The sequence below is a fragment of the Rhinolophus ferrumequinum genome, chromosome 6, assembly GCF_004115265.2.
Source record: "Rhinolophus ferrumequinum isolate MPI-CBG mRhiFer1 chromosome 6, mRhiFer1_v1.p, whole genome shotgun sequence".
NCBI lineage: Eukaryota > Metazoa > Chordata > Mammalia > Chiroptera > Rhinolophidae > Rhinolophus > Rhinolophus ferrumequinum.
The window spans coordinates 38,627,924-38,648,567 of record NC_046289.1 but is presented as its reverse complement, the minus strand read 5'-3'; the positions used below and the strand labels follow the sequence as shown (position 1 = coordinate 38,648,567).

At 44.0% G+C, this 20,644-nt stretch overlaps 1 protein-coding gene across 2 annotated transcripts in view; it reads left to right on the top strand.

The window, feature by feature from the left end:
• The first annotated feature begins 13,152 nt into the window (after window positions 1–13,152).
• The window catches only part of SAMD4A (sterile alpha motif domain containing 4A), a 219,004-nt gene continuing 211,512 nt past the window's right edge, over window positions 13,153–20,644 (top strand). Inside the window, exons 1-2 of one of the 2 annotated variants that reach the window (XM_033107809.1) lie at window positions 13,153–13,357; window positions 13,498–14,122. In XM_033107809.1, the coding sequence (XP_032963700.1) occupies window positions 13,927–14,122 (196 nt within the window). In that variant the 5' untranslated portion in view covers window positions 13,153–13,357; window positions 13,498–13,926. Of the gene's footprint in view, window positions 13,358–13,497; window positions 14,123–20,644 lie in introns of those variants that run through there. The other variant, XM_033107810.1, reaches the window with a different exon arrangement.

Below are 20,644 nucleotides of genomic sequence, written 5' to 3'. Positions count from 1 at the left end.
GAATAGAAGTGGTCCACGGACTGAGAGAAGCTCCACCATTCAGAGATTAGGGAGTAACCAGTGGATGGAGAAAGAGAAGACAGGTAGGAGGAAAACCAGAAGAATGATCTTTACAAGCCATCCCCAAACAGAGTGGTATAAAGCAACCACCATGTTACTATGCTCACCGGTTCTGTGGTCAGACACTGGGACAGATATGTCAGGCATGGGCCTGCCTGGGGCCTTAGTTGGGAAAACGCTGATGACGGGGAGTGAGTCAAAGGCTAAAATCATCTGAAGGCTTCTTCACTCATGTATTTGGTATCTGGGCTGTAATGACTCAAGAGCTGGGCTGAGTGAGCTAGGACAACACATGGCCCTCTCTATGTGGCTTGGGCATTGTCACAGCCTGGTGGTCTCAGGGTAGTCAGTTTCTTAAATGGGGCCCAGGATTCCAAGAGCAAGTTCCTAGTGAACAAGAAAAAAGCTGCATGGCCTTTTTTTGTTTGGTCTTTTTTCCTTTTAACAACTTAATGGAGATATAGTTTGCATACCATACAATTTTCCCATTCAAAATGTACCTTTCAGTAGTTTCAATGTACTCAGAGTTTTTCAACCACCACTACAGTCAACTTCAGAACATTTTAATTGCCCCCAAAAGAAACTCTGCACATTAGCATGTTCCCCCCCAACCCTAGACAACCACCAGTCTACTTTCTGTCTCTATATAGATTTGCCTGTTTTGGACATTTCATGGAATGGAATCACATGTAAAAATCACAAATGGGATCACACAATAGATGGCCTTTTTTGACTGACCACAAACATCATTTAGCGTAATGTTTTTTAAGCTTCGTCCATGTTAATAGCATGAATCAGTATTTTACTCCTTTTTATTGCCAAACAATATTCCATTGTATAGATACACCACATTGTGTTTACACATTCATCAGGTGATGGACATTTGGATTTTTCTACTTTTTGGCTATTATGAATCATGCTGCTGTGAACATTGGTTACAAGAATTCAGTTTTCGGCATTTTAAGTTTGAGATGCCCTGTGAAGCCTACCTTGTTTATTTTATTTAATAGTTGAACCTTCAGACATTTAATCATTTTTGTCTTTTTCATAGCAAGGTCCTACAGAAATTCTACAAATGTGTACCAAGCATAGGACTGAGTCAATTTAGGTGTGGAGGAGGAAGAATAGCTATCACAACTGTTCTATGCTCTAAGCGCTTTGTATGCATGCCAGCTTGCCTCTTAGCTCCGAACCCATCCTTCTGTACTCTGTGGTGCTGGGGTCGGACTCTGCAAACCACATTTATGCTTTGCCAAGTGTGCTCCCTACGAGGCTTTGCAAATCAGAGCACTATCAGGAGATGGGAGGACAGGAGGAAGAAAGGATTTGCTCCTTCCTGTCTCCTGTGGGTTTCCTGTTCCTGTGAACGTCACACCAACCTTGCCTCTTTACCTTGGCGATGGAGGTTGATTCCAGGAGCAACAGATAGGAACCTGCTTCCTCACCCTCCTCCGTCCACAGGACACCAGCCCCAGCCCAGCAGCACCCGCCCTCGGAGGTCTGAGTGTTTCAGCTCTGTGGGGCTCCTCCTCCAAACTTCTAAATCTTTATAATTTCAGCTTCTTTACATTGTTTCCTCAGCCCTGTGGATGGTAGCTGCTTCCTGCAATTGCTACCTCTGATATACCTTCATGTTCTTCTTTCCACTTTTTAGTTAACAACTCTTTATGTTAATAATCTCTGATAAAATAATTGTCTTTTCTGTCTCCTGGTTATCCTAATTGATAACATTAGATATTATCTCTTCTAATCCTGGCTCAATTTACTAAGGGTGACAGAAAACTGAGGCCAACTAAAGTTAAATAGCCCATATTACACAGCTACTAGGGGAAGAGTTGGGATTTGAAAACAGTTTTGCTTTGTTTTGACTAAAGCTTGTGCTCTTACGCGCTAGTCACCTTCCTACCAAAAAGCGCGGGTTTTCAACATCAAACTGTAGGTACAATTTTAAAATTCCTTCATCTGTATTGCTTCTCCTGAGCCTTTTATCAGACCCAGCATTTCCCAAAATATTCCCAGGCAACACTATATTCCAAGACCTGTGAAGAATGGATTCTGGACTCAAGTTTTAGAGACTGCCATATACTGTACTCTCCTGAAGAGGCACAATCAATTTTAGTATAATAAAGGCTCTGAGAAATCTTGCAATAAAATTTAAATACATAACCAGGCAGCTTCTCATGAATTTTTTGACTGGGAACGTTCCAAGGAAGTAGAAAATGTGGGATTAATCAATGTCTAATCTAACGTATCCTGTGCAGCAGCAGTGTCTGGTTAGGAGAAAGTTGTTGGTGCCAGCCATTGTGGGACCCTCTCATCATACAGGGGTGGCTTCAAACAATATTGGGGAAGGCAATGCTGATCTTTGTTTATTTAGGTTGTTGAAATATGACCTTAGATTTGTACATTTACAAATTTCAACAGTTTAAACCTGTGAACACATTTCAATTCTCAAATCAATAACCAAGATTGGAATAAAGATTTGATGACTTCCAGAACAAGTAATTTTTCACTTTTTTTCTCTCATGCCAATCTAGGTCAAGCTATCCCTCCAAAAGGCCTATCCCTCCAAAAGGTCCCACTTTTGTAATCCTGACCCATGTAAATCATGTAACTAGAAGTAGTTTTGCAATGCTTCCATTTACTTCTGACTGAATTTACTTGAAAATTTATCTCTGACACCTTATGAGATGTTTTACTGTATAAAACTATAATTAATACTTCACACGTTTATTTTTAAGAAGTGTGAACCCATCTGCATTTGTGTTTGAAATTGTGGTTTATTTGCTTGTGTTTATATTACATTTAAATAACTGTATCAGTTCATTGGCTTGGATTGTACTGTTTAGAAATCAGTCAAAAAGACGGTGTACCTAAGTGTTCTAGAAATTGGAGTTAACCCTCATCTGACTCCCCTCTCGAGAAAGCTGTCTCAAAAGCTTTCCTCGTGGAATCTTCATCCTTAAAAAGGAAGGAAATTCCAACACATGCCACAACATGGATGAACCTTGAAAACATTATGCTAAGTGAAAGAAGCCAGACACAAACAGACAATATTATGATTCTCTTATATGAGGTACCTAGACTAGGCAAATTCATGGAGACAGAGAGGAGAAGGGTGGTGAGCAGGGACTGGAGAGAGAGAGAAGGGGAGTTGTTGTTTAATGGATACAGAGCTTCAGTTTGGGATGATGAGAAAATTCTGGGAATGCCGGAGGTTGCAGAATGTGAGTGTACTTAATGCCACTAAGTTTTGTTAAAGGGTAAGTTTAGTGTTAATTACGTATATTTTCCCACAATAAAAAGATCCATTTTCTTCATGGATTCAACCCACTTGTCCAATTCACATTCCAGTTTGACTCCTGAAAAACAACTAATTATAACAACTCATGGCTTTGGCCAGTGGCGTTCTATTTACCTAAAACTGGGTTTAAGAAGTCTTTTTTCCTGGAAGAATTCTCTAAACTGAGGAACTGAAGGAAATCTGAAAACTATCGTGAGAGTGGTAAGAACTTTAGTGAAAAGTGAGAGCAGTTCTTCAAGAGTCCTACTGCTCTACCTGAGGCTCGCCTGGCTGGTTTACCTGGCACCAGCTTTTCACTTTGATTCCGCCACGATCCGGTCAGTGTAAAAATGTGCTAAGGATAGAGGAAATTGGCGCAGGCAATTAATTACCGCTCTGCCCTGGCTAATAGAACACCATCTTTCTCTCTGAATGTGCGCCCCTGCCAACACAGATATTTCTGAGCTGCTTCTCATGAGATCTGAACTCAAGTTTAGTCTCCGTAAGCCGTGGCTTCTGGGCCTTACCCAGCTTGCCTTTCTCTGTTGCTATCTTAGCAGACCTGACTCCTGATTTAGCCTTCCCACATTCCATCTGTCACCAGTTCTGCAGTTCCTTCCTTCACATCTCCCTCTTCATCCCCTCAGATCCTGATTGAAGCCCTGGCAATCCTGTCCGAGGCCTTATTACAAGGCTTTTGAGAGAGCATCTTTGAAGAGTGAATAAAGCATGTTTCTATGTGAGGCAGACCCAAGATATAAATTAGCCAAATTAACACACTCTAATCTGTGCATGAAAAGAAGGAAGATTAATATTTACCGAGTACTTACTATGTGCCAAGAAATGTGCCAGTTATTTTCAGACTTCCTAACAAGCTATGAGAGCCAGCGTTACAATTATTTTTAAATAATATTTTTAATACAGAACCTACTTTACCATAGCTGTGCCTACTCTTCAGGAAGCACACTAGATCCTAGTGGCAAATATAGAGTTCTATCTGATGCAGATGCCAAGTTGGCTCACTTTAAGTCAGTCTTCACATTTCCTCAGCCCTGGGCACTTCTCTTCAGTCACCCAAGTCTAATCTTTTAATAGTCAATTCCTTCTCTACAACTTGACCTGAAGAGCCTGCACACGCCTGCATGCACGTCAGTGGTACAGAGTACAGACAAGCACCTGAGCTGGTCACCTTCAAACAAGAAGTGGTCTCCCTGCCTGCCAGCCATGTTTGTAGCTGACCTAAATCCTATTTCTCCCAAGTTACCATCGAATCATCTGCTCTTTGGAAGTTAGAATTTGCACTGAAAATCATTTTATGTTAGATTGTCTGATATTACAGATTGATAAGCCTAGGAGACCTTCAGGTCCTTTAAAACATGCAACTTTCAAAAAGTTTATGCTTTTGTTCACCTTTTCCTTGAACTTATCAAATACTTTTTCAGAGATCAGCACAGCTTTTGAGCAGACATTTCAGCTTTCTCACAGTGGTGATGGAAGGGGGACAGGTTAATACCATTTATTGAGTGTCAGGCATTGTAAGGCACTTCACATGTTATTCCCTCAAGTCTCACAATAACCCTATGAGATGAGTAGTATTATCTCCTTTTTATAGATGGTGAACTAGATTAAATAACCTATGCATGGTTGCACAGCTGCTCAGACCACATTTGGAATCCCCTGTCAAATTCCCAGTGTCACTTTAAGCCAGTGGATAGTATGTCTGTTCAGGAAGGTCCTCCAAGAACAGATGCCAATACAAGATTAGATGTGCAAGCCATTCATTGGGGGAAATGCCTGTGAAGGTTAAACAGGAAGGGAGTAGAACCAGGCAGGGGGAGGCTTCAGACGAGGACTGTGAAAGGACAGAGGGAAGGAGGATTGGGTAAGAAGACCTTCAGACCACAGCATAGTTTGGAGAAAGTCTCTACTAAGTGGACGACGTGTCCCTGAGCAAAGAGGCAGTAGCTGGAGGTGGCAAACCCTGCAGTAGACTCTAGAAGAGAGCTGATCGATGCACTTCCGTGGCTGCCATGGGTGGAAGTTTCAGAGGGATAGACCAAAGATTTTTTAAAGAAAACACATTTTAATAATCTGTGCCAATCAGGGAGGCAATGACCACTCTAGCACCATCTAAACAGCCACTTAGAGGGATGGATGTGACCTGTGACTTCCAGACTTAGGCATTTCGTGGGGCAGAAAGCCAGGAGACTAACTAATGTTGTCAAGCTTTTATTTTTAGTTTTTCCAAATAAGGATATTAATAGCCAAATAGCACTTAACTACCACCGTAATTTAAGAGAGATACTTTAATACCCCAAAACAGGAAGAGCACAATTTCAGAATGAAGTCCTTTTAAGTTGAATAAGTTTAGTGCAATAAAAAAAGCACTGTTCTTGCTAGTCTTGTTTTACTGCAGTTTAGGTAAACACACTCATGGACTGGGCAGCAGTCCATGGACTGGGTCTCAAAATAATGTAAAGAGGGTATTTGAGTACAGGATGGAGGACTGGACTTGAGGTACCTCCCACCCCTGAGACTCGTTCATCAACTCACAAATGTTTACTGTGCACTTCTGTGTGGCAGGTCCTATGAAGATATGGAGGGTCCCAAGGGTGAATAAGGCAGACCCGGTCCCCGCACTTGTAGAGGTTAAAATCTGGGGAGGGGAGAGAGAGAATAAAGAGGTAAACAAATGGATAAGCAATAGAATTTCTGTTTGTGATGACGCCACCTTAAGGAACGGGTCATTACGTCAGATAGTGAAGTCTAAAAAGGCATCTCTAAGGTGATGGTGACATTTGAGCTAAGACCTAAAGGAGGAGTCAGCCTTTTGAAGCGCTGGATGAGGAGCCAGAAAGATAATTCTCCAGGAATAGTAAGTGTAAAGGCCTCGAGAAGGGAAATGAGCTTGGTGAAGCTGAGAAACTGGACCGCAGGCCAAGGGGACTGCAGCTTGCTAATGAGGGGCCACAGGTGAGGTCAGGCAGGGCGTATGTCCAGTGTGTCCCGCTGAGAGCCCACTATCCCTCTACAACAACCTTATTTCAGTGACAGATACTCCTCTTAATCTAAAGAGGTTGTCTGGGTATTTCCCCCAGAAACATCCAAAGGGACATACTTTCCTTAGCAAATTCACCAGGGCTCTCCTGTTTGCAGGCTAAAGAAAAAAGAATTGGTCCATCTTTCAGGGGTTGACATATATTCAGCAAGCTTGTGAGATTTTTTTGCATACATCCAGCATGACAAGAGTATTCATTTGCAGTGAGAACTCTAACTTCCCAGGGCACGGAAACCCTGCACACTCCTGCCAGTGCATTTTCATCTGTAAGGACTCCACGTGGGAAGAGGTGCCTCCCACCCCTTGTCGTCCCGTCAGATTCTGGGACTGGAATGTGGGGCCTAGGACACTTAGAGATGTACCTGAGTGCCACAACGAAGAGAAAGGTGCTCTCTTTCATCTAGAGACAGCTTGCATGGGCGCTCTCCTTTTACTGTCTAATTATTTACTACCTAATATTGCCTAATGTCAGCTAATTTCCAGTCTATTTTCAAAATTTCCCCAATTGTCCCCAAATGTCTTTTATAGCTATGGTTTTTTCAAACCTGGATACAATCAAGGATAACACATTGCATGTGGTTGTTATGTGCCTTTTTGTCTCTTTTAATCTAGAACAGTTGTTCCATCATTTTTTCTAGGCGAGTAGTCTTGAAGAATGTCCCCTTTTGGATTTGTCTCATTGTTTCCTGATAGAGTTGTACTAAACATTCAAACAAACAAATAAACATTCTCACACAAATATATATGTGTGTATTTGTATTTATAGTATATTTATAGAGACACAGATTTGTTTCCTCTGTCCCATCCACATAATCTTTTTCCCTCTCAAACAATCACGTTAAATAACATTTATTGAACACTTACCATATGCTTGGCACTGTTTTAAGTTTAAATGTATTAACTTATTTACTCCTCATAACAACAGTGAGGTATGTTTGTTACCAATGAAACTGAAGCACAGAGTGGGAAGTGACTTGAAAAGGTCAAAGGGCTTGTAAATGATGGGGCTGGTTTCCCAAATTCAGAACTCTTGCTCTAGAGCTGGCTTTCTTAAGCACAAAAATGGAATCGCAGAATAGACATTATTCTACGACTCTTTAGAAAAAACTTATATTTCTAGGCCAATACATATAAATTTGACTCATCCTTTTTATCGCCAACAATGTATTACAAACTTCAACATATTATGAACTTCAAAAAAATTTAGAAGACTTGAGTGGTGAACTCCTCTATACTCACCATCTAGATTACACCTTAATATTTTGCCATATTTATTTTATCACATATTAATTTACTTATGTAACCCTCTATCCATCCATCAATCTATCATATTTCTAATGTACTTTTCCAAGTATAACTAACTCATTTTGAAAAAGAGGTGCGTAAGATTTGTAGTATGGAACTTTCATGATTTATTCATGCATTCCGCTACAGATAAGTATTCTAGTGTTTTGCTATTACAGACAATGCTGAAATTAACGTTCTTGTATTTATACTTATACTTTAGTAGACTTTACAGTAATGATGCTTTTACTTCAGTAGGATAGATCCCTAAAAATGGGATTGCCAGCTTAAAGGCCTAGTTTAGTAGATACTGTTGGATATCTGTCTGCTAGTATATTGCTACCAGCAAAATCTGGGAAGGCCTGTGTTTCTTCTCCTTGTTTTCTCCCACTACTGCTAGAAGAAACATGGACAGAAAATATACAAACATGGAGTGCTCAGGATGCTTGATTGATGCAAACATCTGTATATCCTGGCCCTCACTGGATGCTAGCCGTGTTTAAAACTTTGCTCATCTCTGTTGAAACTGTTCCTCCAGTGAGCACCAACACAAAAGGCACCAGATGCACAATATCTTTCTGAATTTTCTGGCAAAATTTCTGCCTCCTCTGGTCTTTCTCAACATTGTGTATAGCCTCCCCCTAGACTCACTGCTTATTGTACCTTTTAGTGAAGTGTGTGTGTGTGTGTGTGTGTGTGTGAGAGAGAGAGAGATATGCATACCTTGCGTTCTCCACTAGAGGTTAAAGAGACTATACCTCCTTTTCTACCTTTGTATACTCTATTTGCTTAGCACAGTGATTTATGCCCAGGAGATACTTCTTGTTGAATGAATTAGTGAATGAAGTGTAGGAGAGAAGTCTAGAGCAGCAGACAGTTTGTATTTCAGGCCAAAGAGCCTGGAAAGTATTCAATGTCCAGTCAGAAACCACAGAAAGTGTCTGAGCTATGGAGTGGTCAGACTAGAGCTGAGGCAGGGAGACACACTAATGAGGCTAGGACAAGACCCAGATAGGAAGCAAAACAGACCCATAAGCAATCCTTGGGAGTTGAAAACCTAAGTTTTACAGTGCAGTTTCTTTAGGATACTTTCCAAATTTAATTTTAGTCAGCGGTCCTGAGCTCATGCAGTGTTTTAAGTTTTCTTAATTTTGGTAGAAAAATTAGAAAACATAGAGAAACAAGATAATAATCCTCAGTAATTCTACCATACATGGAAAAATCATTAGTAGTTATCATTTCTCCATTTTGGTGTAAATCTTTTCACACCTTTGCCTATACACACACACACACACACACACACACACATAAATATATAATGAATATATGAAATTTTATTTGTAACTTTTATTTTATATATTACATTTAATATAAATACACATAGGCTTTTATGTTAGATAGAAAACACCATGCATCTTCAATATTGTATCTTGAGGACATGACACAGAATAAATGCTTAATATATATTTATTGAATGACTGAATGAATGATAATTATTAAATGTCATTTAGCTTTATGTGGAGATTTTAATACTTTTAATACTTCTGATAATTCATACAGCAAATAACTAAAGATAACCTGCTCCAATGTCTCTACAACCACTGCATTTCTTTTTCTTGTTTTATCTTATTATGGCTAGAAGAGATATGAATTTAAAATACACACACCTGGACACTCAAGATGTCTTATTGATACAAGCAGTACCTAGACATCTTCTTAAGCTGTGCTTTATAAACACGGCACTGATCTTTCTGGAGTTGTCATCTTTGAAACATTTGAACATTGAGTTGTTTGCCCAAAGTATTATTCACTGAGAAACACCAATATTTTTCCTTTCTAGTTTCTAGGGAGGAGAAAAGCATGATAATGTTGAGAATGTTAATTCGTTTGATAATCTGATCTTTTATCATACAAAGAATCTTTTGGTTGGTACACCATTCCACAATGAATTACACTCAGTACTTGTACTCAGTGTACGCACTGCCTAACTCAGTGCCTGGCACAAAGTAAGTGAATAATAGGTATTTTTTAAGTGAGTAAATGGGAATATAGTGGAGAGACATATCAATAATCTCCTTTATCCCACATTTTCATTTCTTTTCCAATTGATGTGGATGTATAGTACTTGTTAGCCACTTTTTAATTATCCATAAAAATGGGGTACAGGTTCACATACGAAATATCCACATTTAATACAAAAACATATATTTAGCTGATAGTATTTCTTTCCTTCTGACTTCATTCTCTGTGAAGAAAAGTGAAAGCATCACTGGGTTTTATCTCCACTCCCTTTTCCATCAGGGAGAAGACCAAGAGGCAAGGGAAATCCCGAGTATTGTGAGCCCACAAAACAAGGGCGACTGGGAATTCATTGTCAGGCTCATGTTTGTATTTCTCAAAAATAGCTCAAAAATTAGCTAAACCAAGATCTTTTCCTAGGTGAAAGGCTGCTGTAAGGACTACACTTTTCCAGTAGGTGGCAGTATTTTCTTTTTCCAGCATAAGTAGAATTCTTGATTTGCCTCAAGGTTTGTTGTATTATTTTTTTTTTTTAGCTTTACTATTCGTTTAGTAAACTGCAGGTGACAATAAATAGGTTAATCAAAACTGATGTCTCTTTCACTTCTAAACAAATCACTTGTGGGGGCTTCCCAAAGCCCCAGATGGGGAACTTCTGTTTTGGCTGCAGTTGATAGCAAGATACCCAGTGCTCTAACCGTCCTCCCAATCTCCTGACAGAAATTATACTAAAGACTAGCTAACTGATAGCAATGGCTTGGAGAAAATATGTCAAGATTTTATGCCTCTATAATAATGACACAAAACAAAAACAAAACACTGACTGTAGAATTTTTGTTTTTAGGGCAAAATATTCATTACATTATGCAGATACCTTTCCTAGTTGGTTAATAATGAACTTTAAAAAATTATTCACACACCTTATTTTAACGGTAACACCTAAATTTTTGCAGCTCCACAAGACCTTTCAACATCCAACAGATGGTTAGGTACTGTCACATGTCTCATGTGAACTTAACGGTGCAGAAACTAGGTTTGGAAAGGAAAGGATCGAAATTCCAGGGACATGTGCTGGAGTTGAAAGACTAAAGTGTTAATTAGTGTAATGCTATCTCAGATACTTTATCTTCAAAAATACTGTATTAGAGAGAGTAGGGAAGGCTGGGTCTGAAGCATATGTTTCACTGATTTCTCAGAAGTACTTTGTTTTCATAAAGAAAGCCTCAAGTTGCTGGAGAAAATGTTCGAGGGCTCGGTATTTTTACTGTAAATGAGATAGTTCAGATTTAGTGATCAAGTCCACCTATGAATATCCAACTCACATTAGAAGGTACCGCGACTTTTAGGTTTTAGGGTATTTTTAACCAATTCTCTACTGTCGAGACGAGGCGGGGACACTTTCCCAGGCCACCATGTGGTGCGGGGTCCCTACGCCGCACTCTCCTACCCTCTTCCGCGCCGCGAATACCTCTGAAGCCCCAGCCTGGTCTCGGCCTCACGCACTCTCCAGGTCCAGGTAAAGGCTGCCCAATCCAGCGACTCAGACGCCCTGACAGGTGGCCTCGCCCGTCTCCCTGCCTCCCAGGGCGACACTCGACTCCGCTCCAGGCCCGCAGCTGTAGCCCGCGCCCCAGGCATAGTTCCCAGGCTGGCCCCTGAAGTCGGTGGCTTCCCTAAGGGAGCGCAAGGCCGGAGAGGGGCTCGGAGCCCAACGCGGGGCCGCCGACAGGAGCAGCAAGCATCCAAGGCCGGACCCCGGGGTGATCAGAGCAGGCAATTCTCGCTCTCCTGGGATTAGGGCCCCACACAGCCCAGCACCCAGGCACATCCAGCTCTGCGCACCGCCCCTTGGCCTCCTCCGCCCTTGGCGTCCGCGACGCCCCCGAACCCGTCCACGCCCCGGCGGCCGTGGCCCCAAGTCTCTGCCGCCGCCCGGCCCGGGTCAGGCCGACGGGTCACCGGAGTCGGCGAACCACATTCTCAAGGACTAGCAGCCGGTGGCAGCACCGCCTCCGCTCCAGCGCCCTCCCGGTCCCCTCCAGCCCTCTCTCGGGGGACTCGTAGCGCCCTGGCCCCTCTAGAACATGCAGGCTGCAGCGTGGAGGAATTCACTCGGATCCCTCCCCTTCCCCAAACTTCTTCCCTCCGCCCTGCGGTTCCTCCAACCCGACCCCTCTGCGCCATCTGGCTCCTCCCTCTCGGCTTCCCTCCCCTTTTCTGGTCCCCACTGAGGAATCCGCTCCCTCCCACCCCCAGCCACCGGCCGGGTCCGGGGATCCTCCCCCCCGCTCCCCCCGCGTGCCGCCGCCGCCGCCGCCCGGGTTCCTCTCCCCCCGCTCGGGCGCTCCCTGCCAAGCCCATGATGTAATGGTGTATGTTAATCAGTAGCATGTGGGGAGCTCCGGCTCCGGCGGCTCAGTCCTCCGCGAGCCGACACTGGAGGCAGCAGCAGCGGCGGCGGCAGCAGCCCTGACCCGCAGCGCCGCACTCTCCCAGCGCCGCCCGCCCCGACGGCATGGCCCGCGGCCCGCGCTCCGGGCGCCCCCAACCTCGCTGAGAGCCGCCGCGGGCCCGGACCCGCGCGTGGGGCCCCGAGCCGCCGGTATGAGCCGCGCCGAGGTGAGCGCCCCTTTCCTTCCGCCCGCGGCAGGGGACCCGCTGGCCACTGGGTCCCCTCCCCGGGGGATTTCTTTCTCTGCTCGAGAAGTTCTGGGAGCAGGGTAGCGGGATGCTGGAATCGAGCCGCCCCATCGAGGGCTGAGCCTCTGGGCTCCCTACTTTGCGGGCGGCGGCCACCCCGACAGGGACAGGACTCGGAGAGACCCCAAAGCTGAACTTTCTTCTTGGCGGTCGTTGGGGGGCGTGTGCCGGCGGCGCGGAGACGCAGTCCCGGCGGAGCCGCCCTGCCTGCCGGGGGAAGTAGTAGTGCGGGGTCGGGTTGTCTCCGCGCTCGGCGTGCGCCTGGGGCCGTGCGGCTTTTGGCCTGGGAGGCGCGGACCAGGCGCTGGGCCGGACAGACCCGTCCGTTGGCGGCGGCAGAGGGGGCAGGATGCCTAAAGCACACACGCCCGTACACACACATAAGCACACGCACGCACACTTCTGATCGCTCAGGGCGAAGCAGGCCCTTGGAGACCTCCCGGGTGGGCTGGAGCGGTGCGGTGCGGGGGATCAGGGGCTCCCGGCTGCGCCTCCGCCCGCTGGGCGCGGAGCTTTGGGTGTGGAGAGTTTATTTTTGTCTCGAGCTGCTGCCGCGGCTGCTCACGGCCTAAATCCAGAGGGGCGCCTGGCGGTGGAGATGCTGGCTGTTGCTGTAGATGGAGCTGCAGCCGCTCGGCTGCTTCTCTGGGAGGAGGAGCAGGAGCAGGAGGAGGAGGAAGGAACTCCGGCTCCTGCTGCCTCCGCCTCTGCTTTGCATTAGCCCCCACCCCCATCCCCGAGCCCCTTCGCAGCCGCATTGCAAGTTTTCTGCGCGAGGAAAATCTGTTGCTGGTGTTCGCAGACACAGCCTCCGAGGCCACCCCGGGTGGGGTGTGTGGGGAGCACCAGCAGCTCTCAACGGCAGCAACAGGAAGCCGTGGGGTCTCCTCCAGCACCTGGGTAGAGGCTCCTTGCCATTCCCGTAACAGGAATAGCTGATCTCCGGCATCCGGGTGCGGAGGGATCGGACAGAATTTGGGGGACTGAGACCCCCGCGGGGCGCCCCCCTACCCCGCCCCCTTTCATGCACTCGTTTCCCGGGCGCGCTCCCTCGCTGGCCGAGGTCTCACTGCAGCCCTTTCTCTCCTTCCAGTGGTGATCGCCGCTCGGGAATGCGGGTGTAAAGGGTCCGAGCTGCCGCCCAGCGGGAAAGAGACCCCGGGACGCCGGAAATCACCATCCCAAAGCTGTGAGAAGGGTGGGGAAAGAGAGCATTCTTCATTCAGTTTGTGTGCCTTGTAGGGATTTTTTTTTAATCGTTATTTTTTTAAAAAGAAACATTTCCGTGCTACTGTCTGTCATCATCTCTGGGGAAATCAGCCAGAACCACCGGAACGTAACTGAAACCAGACAAGAGAGGCAAGAGCCGAGGCTATACCTGCAGCGTCCGGGCACCAGAGCCACCTTGGAACCGGAACGCGTCTCCGGCGGCCGCGGGGCTGCGGCTCCGCCAAACTTTGGGGCGGGCGGGGCGGGCTGGGGCTCCAAGGGGGCTCTGTAGACCGAGGGCCGCCCCCTAACCATGATGTTTCGCGACCAGGTCGGGGTGCTGGCGGGCTGGTTTAAGGGCTGGAACGAGTGCGAGCAGACTGTTGCGCTGCTGTCGCTGCTCAAGCGCGTGAGCCAGACCCAGGCCCGCTTCCTCCAGCTCTGCCTGGAGCACTCGCTGGCCGACTGCGCGGAGCTGCACGTCCTCGAAGGCGAGGCCAACACCCCCGGTAAGTGCGCGGCCGCCGTCCCGCCTCCCCCCCCCCCCCCCCGCACACCCATTCCCAGCCTCGGGCCCAGGCTCCGGCCACTGTTCCGCGGGGACACGGACCGCTCTGGCCCCCGGGGCTCTTGGCCTCTCAGCCTCTTCCCTACCCAAGCCTCTGCCGCCCACCTACCTCCACTGGCCGCTTTGGGGTTTTGCCCACTGTCAACTCCTTCAGTCCGTTCGGTGTGGTAGCTACGGTAGCATGAATGATTGATTTTTCTCTCATGCAGTTTCCTGGGAAATAAGTAAGTCAGGTCACGTAGAGTCTGGATTTTCTGGGCTTTTTTTCTTCTTCTTTTGGGCAACGTAGCTCTGGATTTCAGCAACACACGAAGGAGCCCAGGACTGCCCTTCGGAAACCAAGCTTCGATTAGGCTGTATGAGCAATGTAGGAAAGTCCAATTTTATTATTAGGTTTTCCCCTACGGATATTCCAGTTTTAGAGTTCTGTCTTCTGAATAATATGTAGGTGATGCTACAGACGATGAAAATATTTGCAGTTCATATACTATTTGGATGTACTTATCTATCGTGACGTTATTCACGTTGGTAGGGATCTTGTAGAAAGGGTCTCACAGATAGCAGGCATGAATCAAAGTCCGTGATGCTTTTTTTAAGGAAACTTTACCGAATGTAACAATTGTTTATACGACCCTGCTAGTATTTTTAGACACTTCAACTAGTATAGAAAGTGAATGAATATACGCGAAAGGTCCAGCAGTTTGCTATTTGCTAGCATGGGTGGTGACAGACTGAAATTATATCCTGGGGTGAGGGGGGTGAGGATGGGGGATGGGGAAAAGGTCTGTTGGTTGTAATTCTGGATAGGGGAAATTCTTTAGTTCGTGCTGCAGCAGGAGGGTGAACAGAGCCCCCAGTGTTTATGCAGAGAAAAGAATGCAGGGTCCTCTTCCAGCTGTTCCATGTTAGAGTGGCTAGCCTGCAAGACTCAGTAGAGGTCTGGGCTGCCATTTGATGACAAGGTCCAGTCCAGGACAGCAGGGCCTGGGGGACACTAAAGTGAGTATGTCATCAGGGCAGCAAGAGGGGAGCTAGCCTCCTCCTCACTCCTCCTCCCTGGTGTGGTGCTCATGATGCTGAACACGCCAGGATGGGATGTTTCCATATATAGAATCATAGGCTGGAAGTGACCGCTGGAAATCCTCACAGCCCTTTTCCTGAGCAGGCAGGACTGGACCCAGAGGATCCTGTGCTGCCAAGTATGGAGGGCCATATTGAGGGAGACCCACAGGCCCCCCCTGGGATTTGGCTGGAGGCTTACAGCCCACCCCATTCCTCACAAGGGTGGCAGTGGCAGCGTCCCTTTCCTTCAGTTCCACATTTATAGATAGCTGAAGGGCCAGCCTCCTTCATAAGGGAGTGGAAGCATAACTAGGATAATTGATGTCTACTCTTTACTTCTGTCCTTAATGTAACAGGGTGGCCTGGTTTACCTGCTTGATTTTGCTTTCTCGGGTTTGACAAACAAGGTTATATAAACTTTTGCATTTGGGGGGATGCAGAAGATTTAAGTACAGTCATTTATGTTGAATGCTTGACTTCAGTGCCTGTAGGGACTGTTTAAAATAATGATAATTAATCTTTAGGTTACTCAAATGTTAGAACATTTTTTACCTTTGAGTAAAGCAGACTTTTTCCAACAGTGTAGCAGTTTAGTAAGTGAAGTAATTAAATGTATGGTATTAAAAAGAAGTGCTTTCTTTACAAATTTTGTAATTAAGTAAACCAAGACTATTATGCCATTTCATAATTTTTCCCTCAAAAATTTTTTTCCATACTTATTTGTGTAAGACACCTGCTGGTAAATGCTGTAGATGTACGCATCTAGAACCATTATGTAAGATAGGGACCATTTTCCCATTTCTGGATTAATCTTTCAACGTGGACCGACTTTCTTGGAAACCTTTGCACTTGTTTTGTTGTGTGGCCAGGACAGATATTCATTAGTGAGGTTGTGTGATGGTTTGCTGTACTGCAGCATGGGGACCACAAAGAGCATCAAGAAGTGTCATAGCATACCTGGGTCTGGATTGTGGCCCTCTTACGGACCCGGAACCTGGCTAAGCACTAGGAAAGGGGCAAAAATGCCCACTCAGCCACCAGAATCGATGTCATAAAGTCCAAGAGAATACTTCAGACCCTCTCTTGGAGCATACTTACTCTTATTTTAGACAATAATCCTAACTTTTTTTTAAATTTGAAAACTCATCCATTGCAGATTAGAGGTAGCTCATTTAGAACGGGGTGAGCAGCTGCTGTAACCAAGAGTGAAAAGTGATCTGGGACAGCTTGACAACCAAAAAAGAGACAGAAAAATTATAACTTTAGACACAGAATTGGGAGCAAAAGCCCTGAAGGTTTGGGAATGTTAGGGGAGGAATCCCTGTACATTCAATTGGCCCTGTAGGCATTACTCTATAATAACAAAATCACTAATTGCTATTTATGATTAAGCTACCAAAAAAAATACATTTTAAAATACGTTCTTTGAGAAGAGAGGTAAATCGACCATGAACTTTGGACATATTGACACTCAAGATAATTGCCCTCCAAAGCTGTTTCAGTCTGTAACGCTCTTACCCATTCAGAAAACTAGGCTGTGTAGAATGACTCATTCATTGGCTGGCTGAAGTTTCCTATACCAAAATCACCATGTATTCCTTTGTTTCGCAATTATCAACTAAACAAACACACATATTTCTTTGGGTGTTGGGAGATTTTAAAACTTGGTGAATGGGAACCAAATTATTATCTGGCGCTTGATCTCAGTATAGTACAAAAGTGTTTGTAATAGTATGAACTTGGCTCTGTTACATCCTCCAGGCCTGACTTTAGAGAGAGAACCCTTCACATTAAAGCTGGTTTATTTGAGATCCATGGGATATATTTTGATACTAACTTTTCATTCTCTTAAATTAAGCATTTATTGAGAATCTAGTGGTTCGCTGGTTCATCCTTTGTCTCAGGTTCATAGTCATCTGAGATAAAAAAAAAAAAATTGGTTGAGTCAGTTCCTATGGGTATGGGGATGTGTGTGTGTCAGTGTGTCACCAGATTTGGTCAGTGGGTATCGGTCATGATCAGCTCTTTAAGTAGAGGCTTGTTTCCAGAATGCTCGTAATCTTAGATAAGTACCCTTCAGCCACCAGCCCAGGTTAACATTGAGACTTCTCACCAGTCTCAGAGTCTCAGTTTGTAAATGACTGTTTCTGGGGCGAATAGGTCATTCGATACCTAAAAATGGCAAAGATGGAACCCACTGACTATACCTGCAGTCTCCCAAAGAAAAATAGGTTCTGTGGCATTGTTTGTTTATGATTTTTGTCATTTGGACTTGAAATATACTTTCCAATGGAAACAGTGTTTGAAATGGAGATTCATAAGTGAAACCACAACGACTTAGTAACTCACAAACAGTGCATATTTTGTGGAGAAATGGTATATGTATGTAGTAAATGAATGGCAAAAAGATGATTGTTTTACTTATAATGAAATACAAGAGAATGAAATTATCTGAAATGGTGGTGCTTGAGACAAAACTAACTGTGAAAATTATAAAGTGAGGGTATTTACTCTCATTAGAGGGTGAAAATGTTGGCTCCATGATTTGTATAGTTTTGGGTTTCCATTGTGTAGGTATGCCATACTCTTGAGTTGCTTTTTTAGATCACAAATGGAATAAAAAGAAAACAGAAGAATAGAGGTTTTCCTGGTGACACTGGATAAAATCTTGTTTATAGTGCTTTTTTTCACTTATTCATTCCATATACATTTTCTGACTGCCCACTATTTTCCTGGAGTTGTGTTATGCAGTAGGAATATGAAGGTAACTTACTATCATCCAAATGTGTGCTGGGTACACAGATATTCTGTGTTGAGTAAATGACTAACACAATGTCATGGGTGCTCAAGCATAGATGTGGATGGGAAGCATTGTGAACCTAGCAGCTAATTGCTCGGGGGAGTCAGGGAAGACTTCACTAAAGAAGAGATAGGTTTGGATTGAGTTTTGAAGGCTGAATAGGAGTTGTAAAAGTGAGTTGTAATATGCAAAAAGAATTGTAGAGAATAGGAATGAAGGTGTTTTCTAAGCAGAAAGGATAATATCGATAAAAATGTTGTCTTGTGAAAAGGCCTAGTTGTGTGCAGGAAATAGTGAGTTCAGAGTGGCTAGAAGAGTGTAGAATGTCAAGTTCTAAGAGGCAGAAGTTAAAACAGAAGCTATGGGTGTGCAGGACTGTATCAGCTAAGGTATTTGGACTTAACCCTGCAGAGATGATAGAAAACCCAAGAAGACTTTTAGGAAAAGAGTTAAAAAAGAAAGGTGTGTGTGTACACTTTTGGGAAAGAGCTTTTTAGCATATACATGATCCTCTGAGAGGCAACAAATGGGAGAATAAGGCAAAGTTTGCTTCAGACGGTTTCCATTTTGGCCACCTAGTGGCATCATCCCCTCAGAGCAGCTATCAGCATTGTTACATGGAGGAGAAGAAAGGACTGAGATGGAGAGGAAAAGAAAATGTTGTCCGGGTGGCCATTTATTTGTTATATCCATGGGAGGGCATACATTGTAGAAGGTTCTTAGAGTATAGATTTTGAAATCAGTCAGACTGGTTTAGTCAATTAATTTCTGAGCCTCAGTTTTCTCATCTGTAAAATGGAGCTAATAAAACTTTGTTATTGTCCAGAAGTTAGTTGTTAATAATCCAGTGAGGACCTATTCTATGTTTAAATTTACCTCTAATTAATATAGAATTTATATAAATAATGTTTGCTTAAATGATAGGAACTCTTTTTATTTAAAAGATTACAGAGGAGATTGGAGATGGCGTGGAACTCTGAAGATGTGAACCTAATTTGCTCCACCTTCTACATTTTAGCTTTCTTATTCTCTATCACATTGGGTCCTCAAAAAATGCAGCACTGACCCAGTTTTCCCAAATAACCTGTCAACATTTTTTTTCCTTCACTTGGTGAATGTGAAAAGAAGGTATCATTTTGTTGAAAGAAATATATAGGAGCTTTATATCTGAAACACTTTTCTTGAAGGATGTTGTAATGTTCTTTGGGTTGGTCATACACATCTGTACTCTGTTGTGAATAACTTGGATTTGGTTGTTTAGCTTGGGTTGCTCAAGGGCTTCAGCACCTGAGCGTTATAAACAGGTCCCATCAAAGCAAGTAAAAGGCAGACAAACTTAACAGCAGTCAAATTGGTTTGTTTAAATGAACAAATGAAGGTGAAATGAGGGTTAGAAGGGCTGAGAAATCACTGAAACTCACCAGCGTATCTCACAGAAATGTAATTTTAAAGAGAATTGACACCAGAGAAGAGAAAATACTGTTCCTCCTTGACCCGAGCAGAAATTGGAAGGGTCTCATCCATGAGCGAAGTCTCTTGTGTAATTCATTTTCTAGGAAAGATGTGGTGCTCATATAAATCTTTTTTATTGTCTACTTAAAATATAATTACTACTCTAAGTTTTTAGCCTGTTCTTTCCTTTCCATCCCTTTTAATCATTCCCAGGCCTGAGTTCATCCAATTCACATAGATCAAGATGCAGAATCAGATGTCCCCTCTGAGCTATTTTTTTTTTTACTCCTGAGGAAGCCTCCAGAGGCAAGACTCTCCTAAAGAAAGCAGAACTTTCAGAACAGGAGCCAAGCTTTCTCTCTCGGTTAGCTAGTCAAGACTTGGGTCTTGCTCTGAAGTTTGCACCCCAAAAGCCAACATGGAGTTTGGAGGAACCAGCCTGTTTTTATGTGGGGGCATGTCACTCCTTGGGATTCATAAGCTGGTTCTAGGGTTTTGTTCCCACTTTACATATCAACATTTTTATACAGTGTTCCTTGTCTTGGTTTACTAGGGAAAAAAATCAATTGAATGATTTGATGGTTTCTTTTACACAATAGAGAATACATACCATTTACCTGTATCTGGCAAAGAGTATCTCATAAGAAACTGTGGGACCAAGTTCCTCAGTACATATTCACCAAGTACACCCAGAAGAGAGCTGGGTGCTGTGTCAAAAGATGAAGTAGGTGTAAGGATTCCTCTCAAGGAGCTTACATTTGAGGTAAAACAAACATATGACATATATACAGAAGGTGGCAATAAAATATATACATATTTCAAGAAAGGAAAAAACTGTATTAAAATTGTAATACTCAACATATACCAATAACAAAAGATGAATACAAGTCACATTTGACTTCTGCAATTACAAGAGGTGCTCAAAGTGGTTACCATCAGTGTAATTTTAATAGGTTTTTCCTTTCTTAAAATGTGTATACAATTTTTGGCACCCTCTGTATGTATACCTGTGAGTGTGTGAGTGTGTGTGTGTGTGTGTGTGTGTATTATGATTAGACCATATATAGTTGCTAAATGCTATGGTTCTGATGAGAGAACAAAAGTGGAATTGAGTGAAGGGGAGAGAAGAGCCTGGGCTGGGTAATGAAT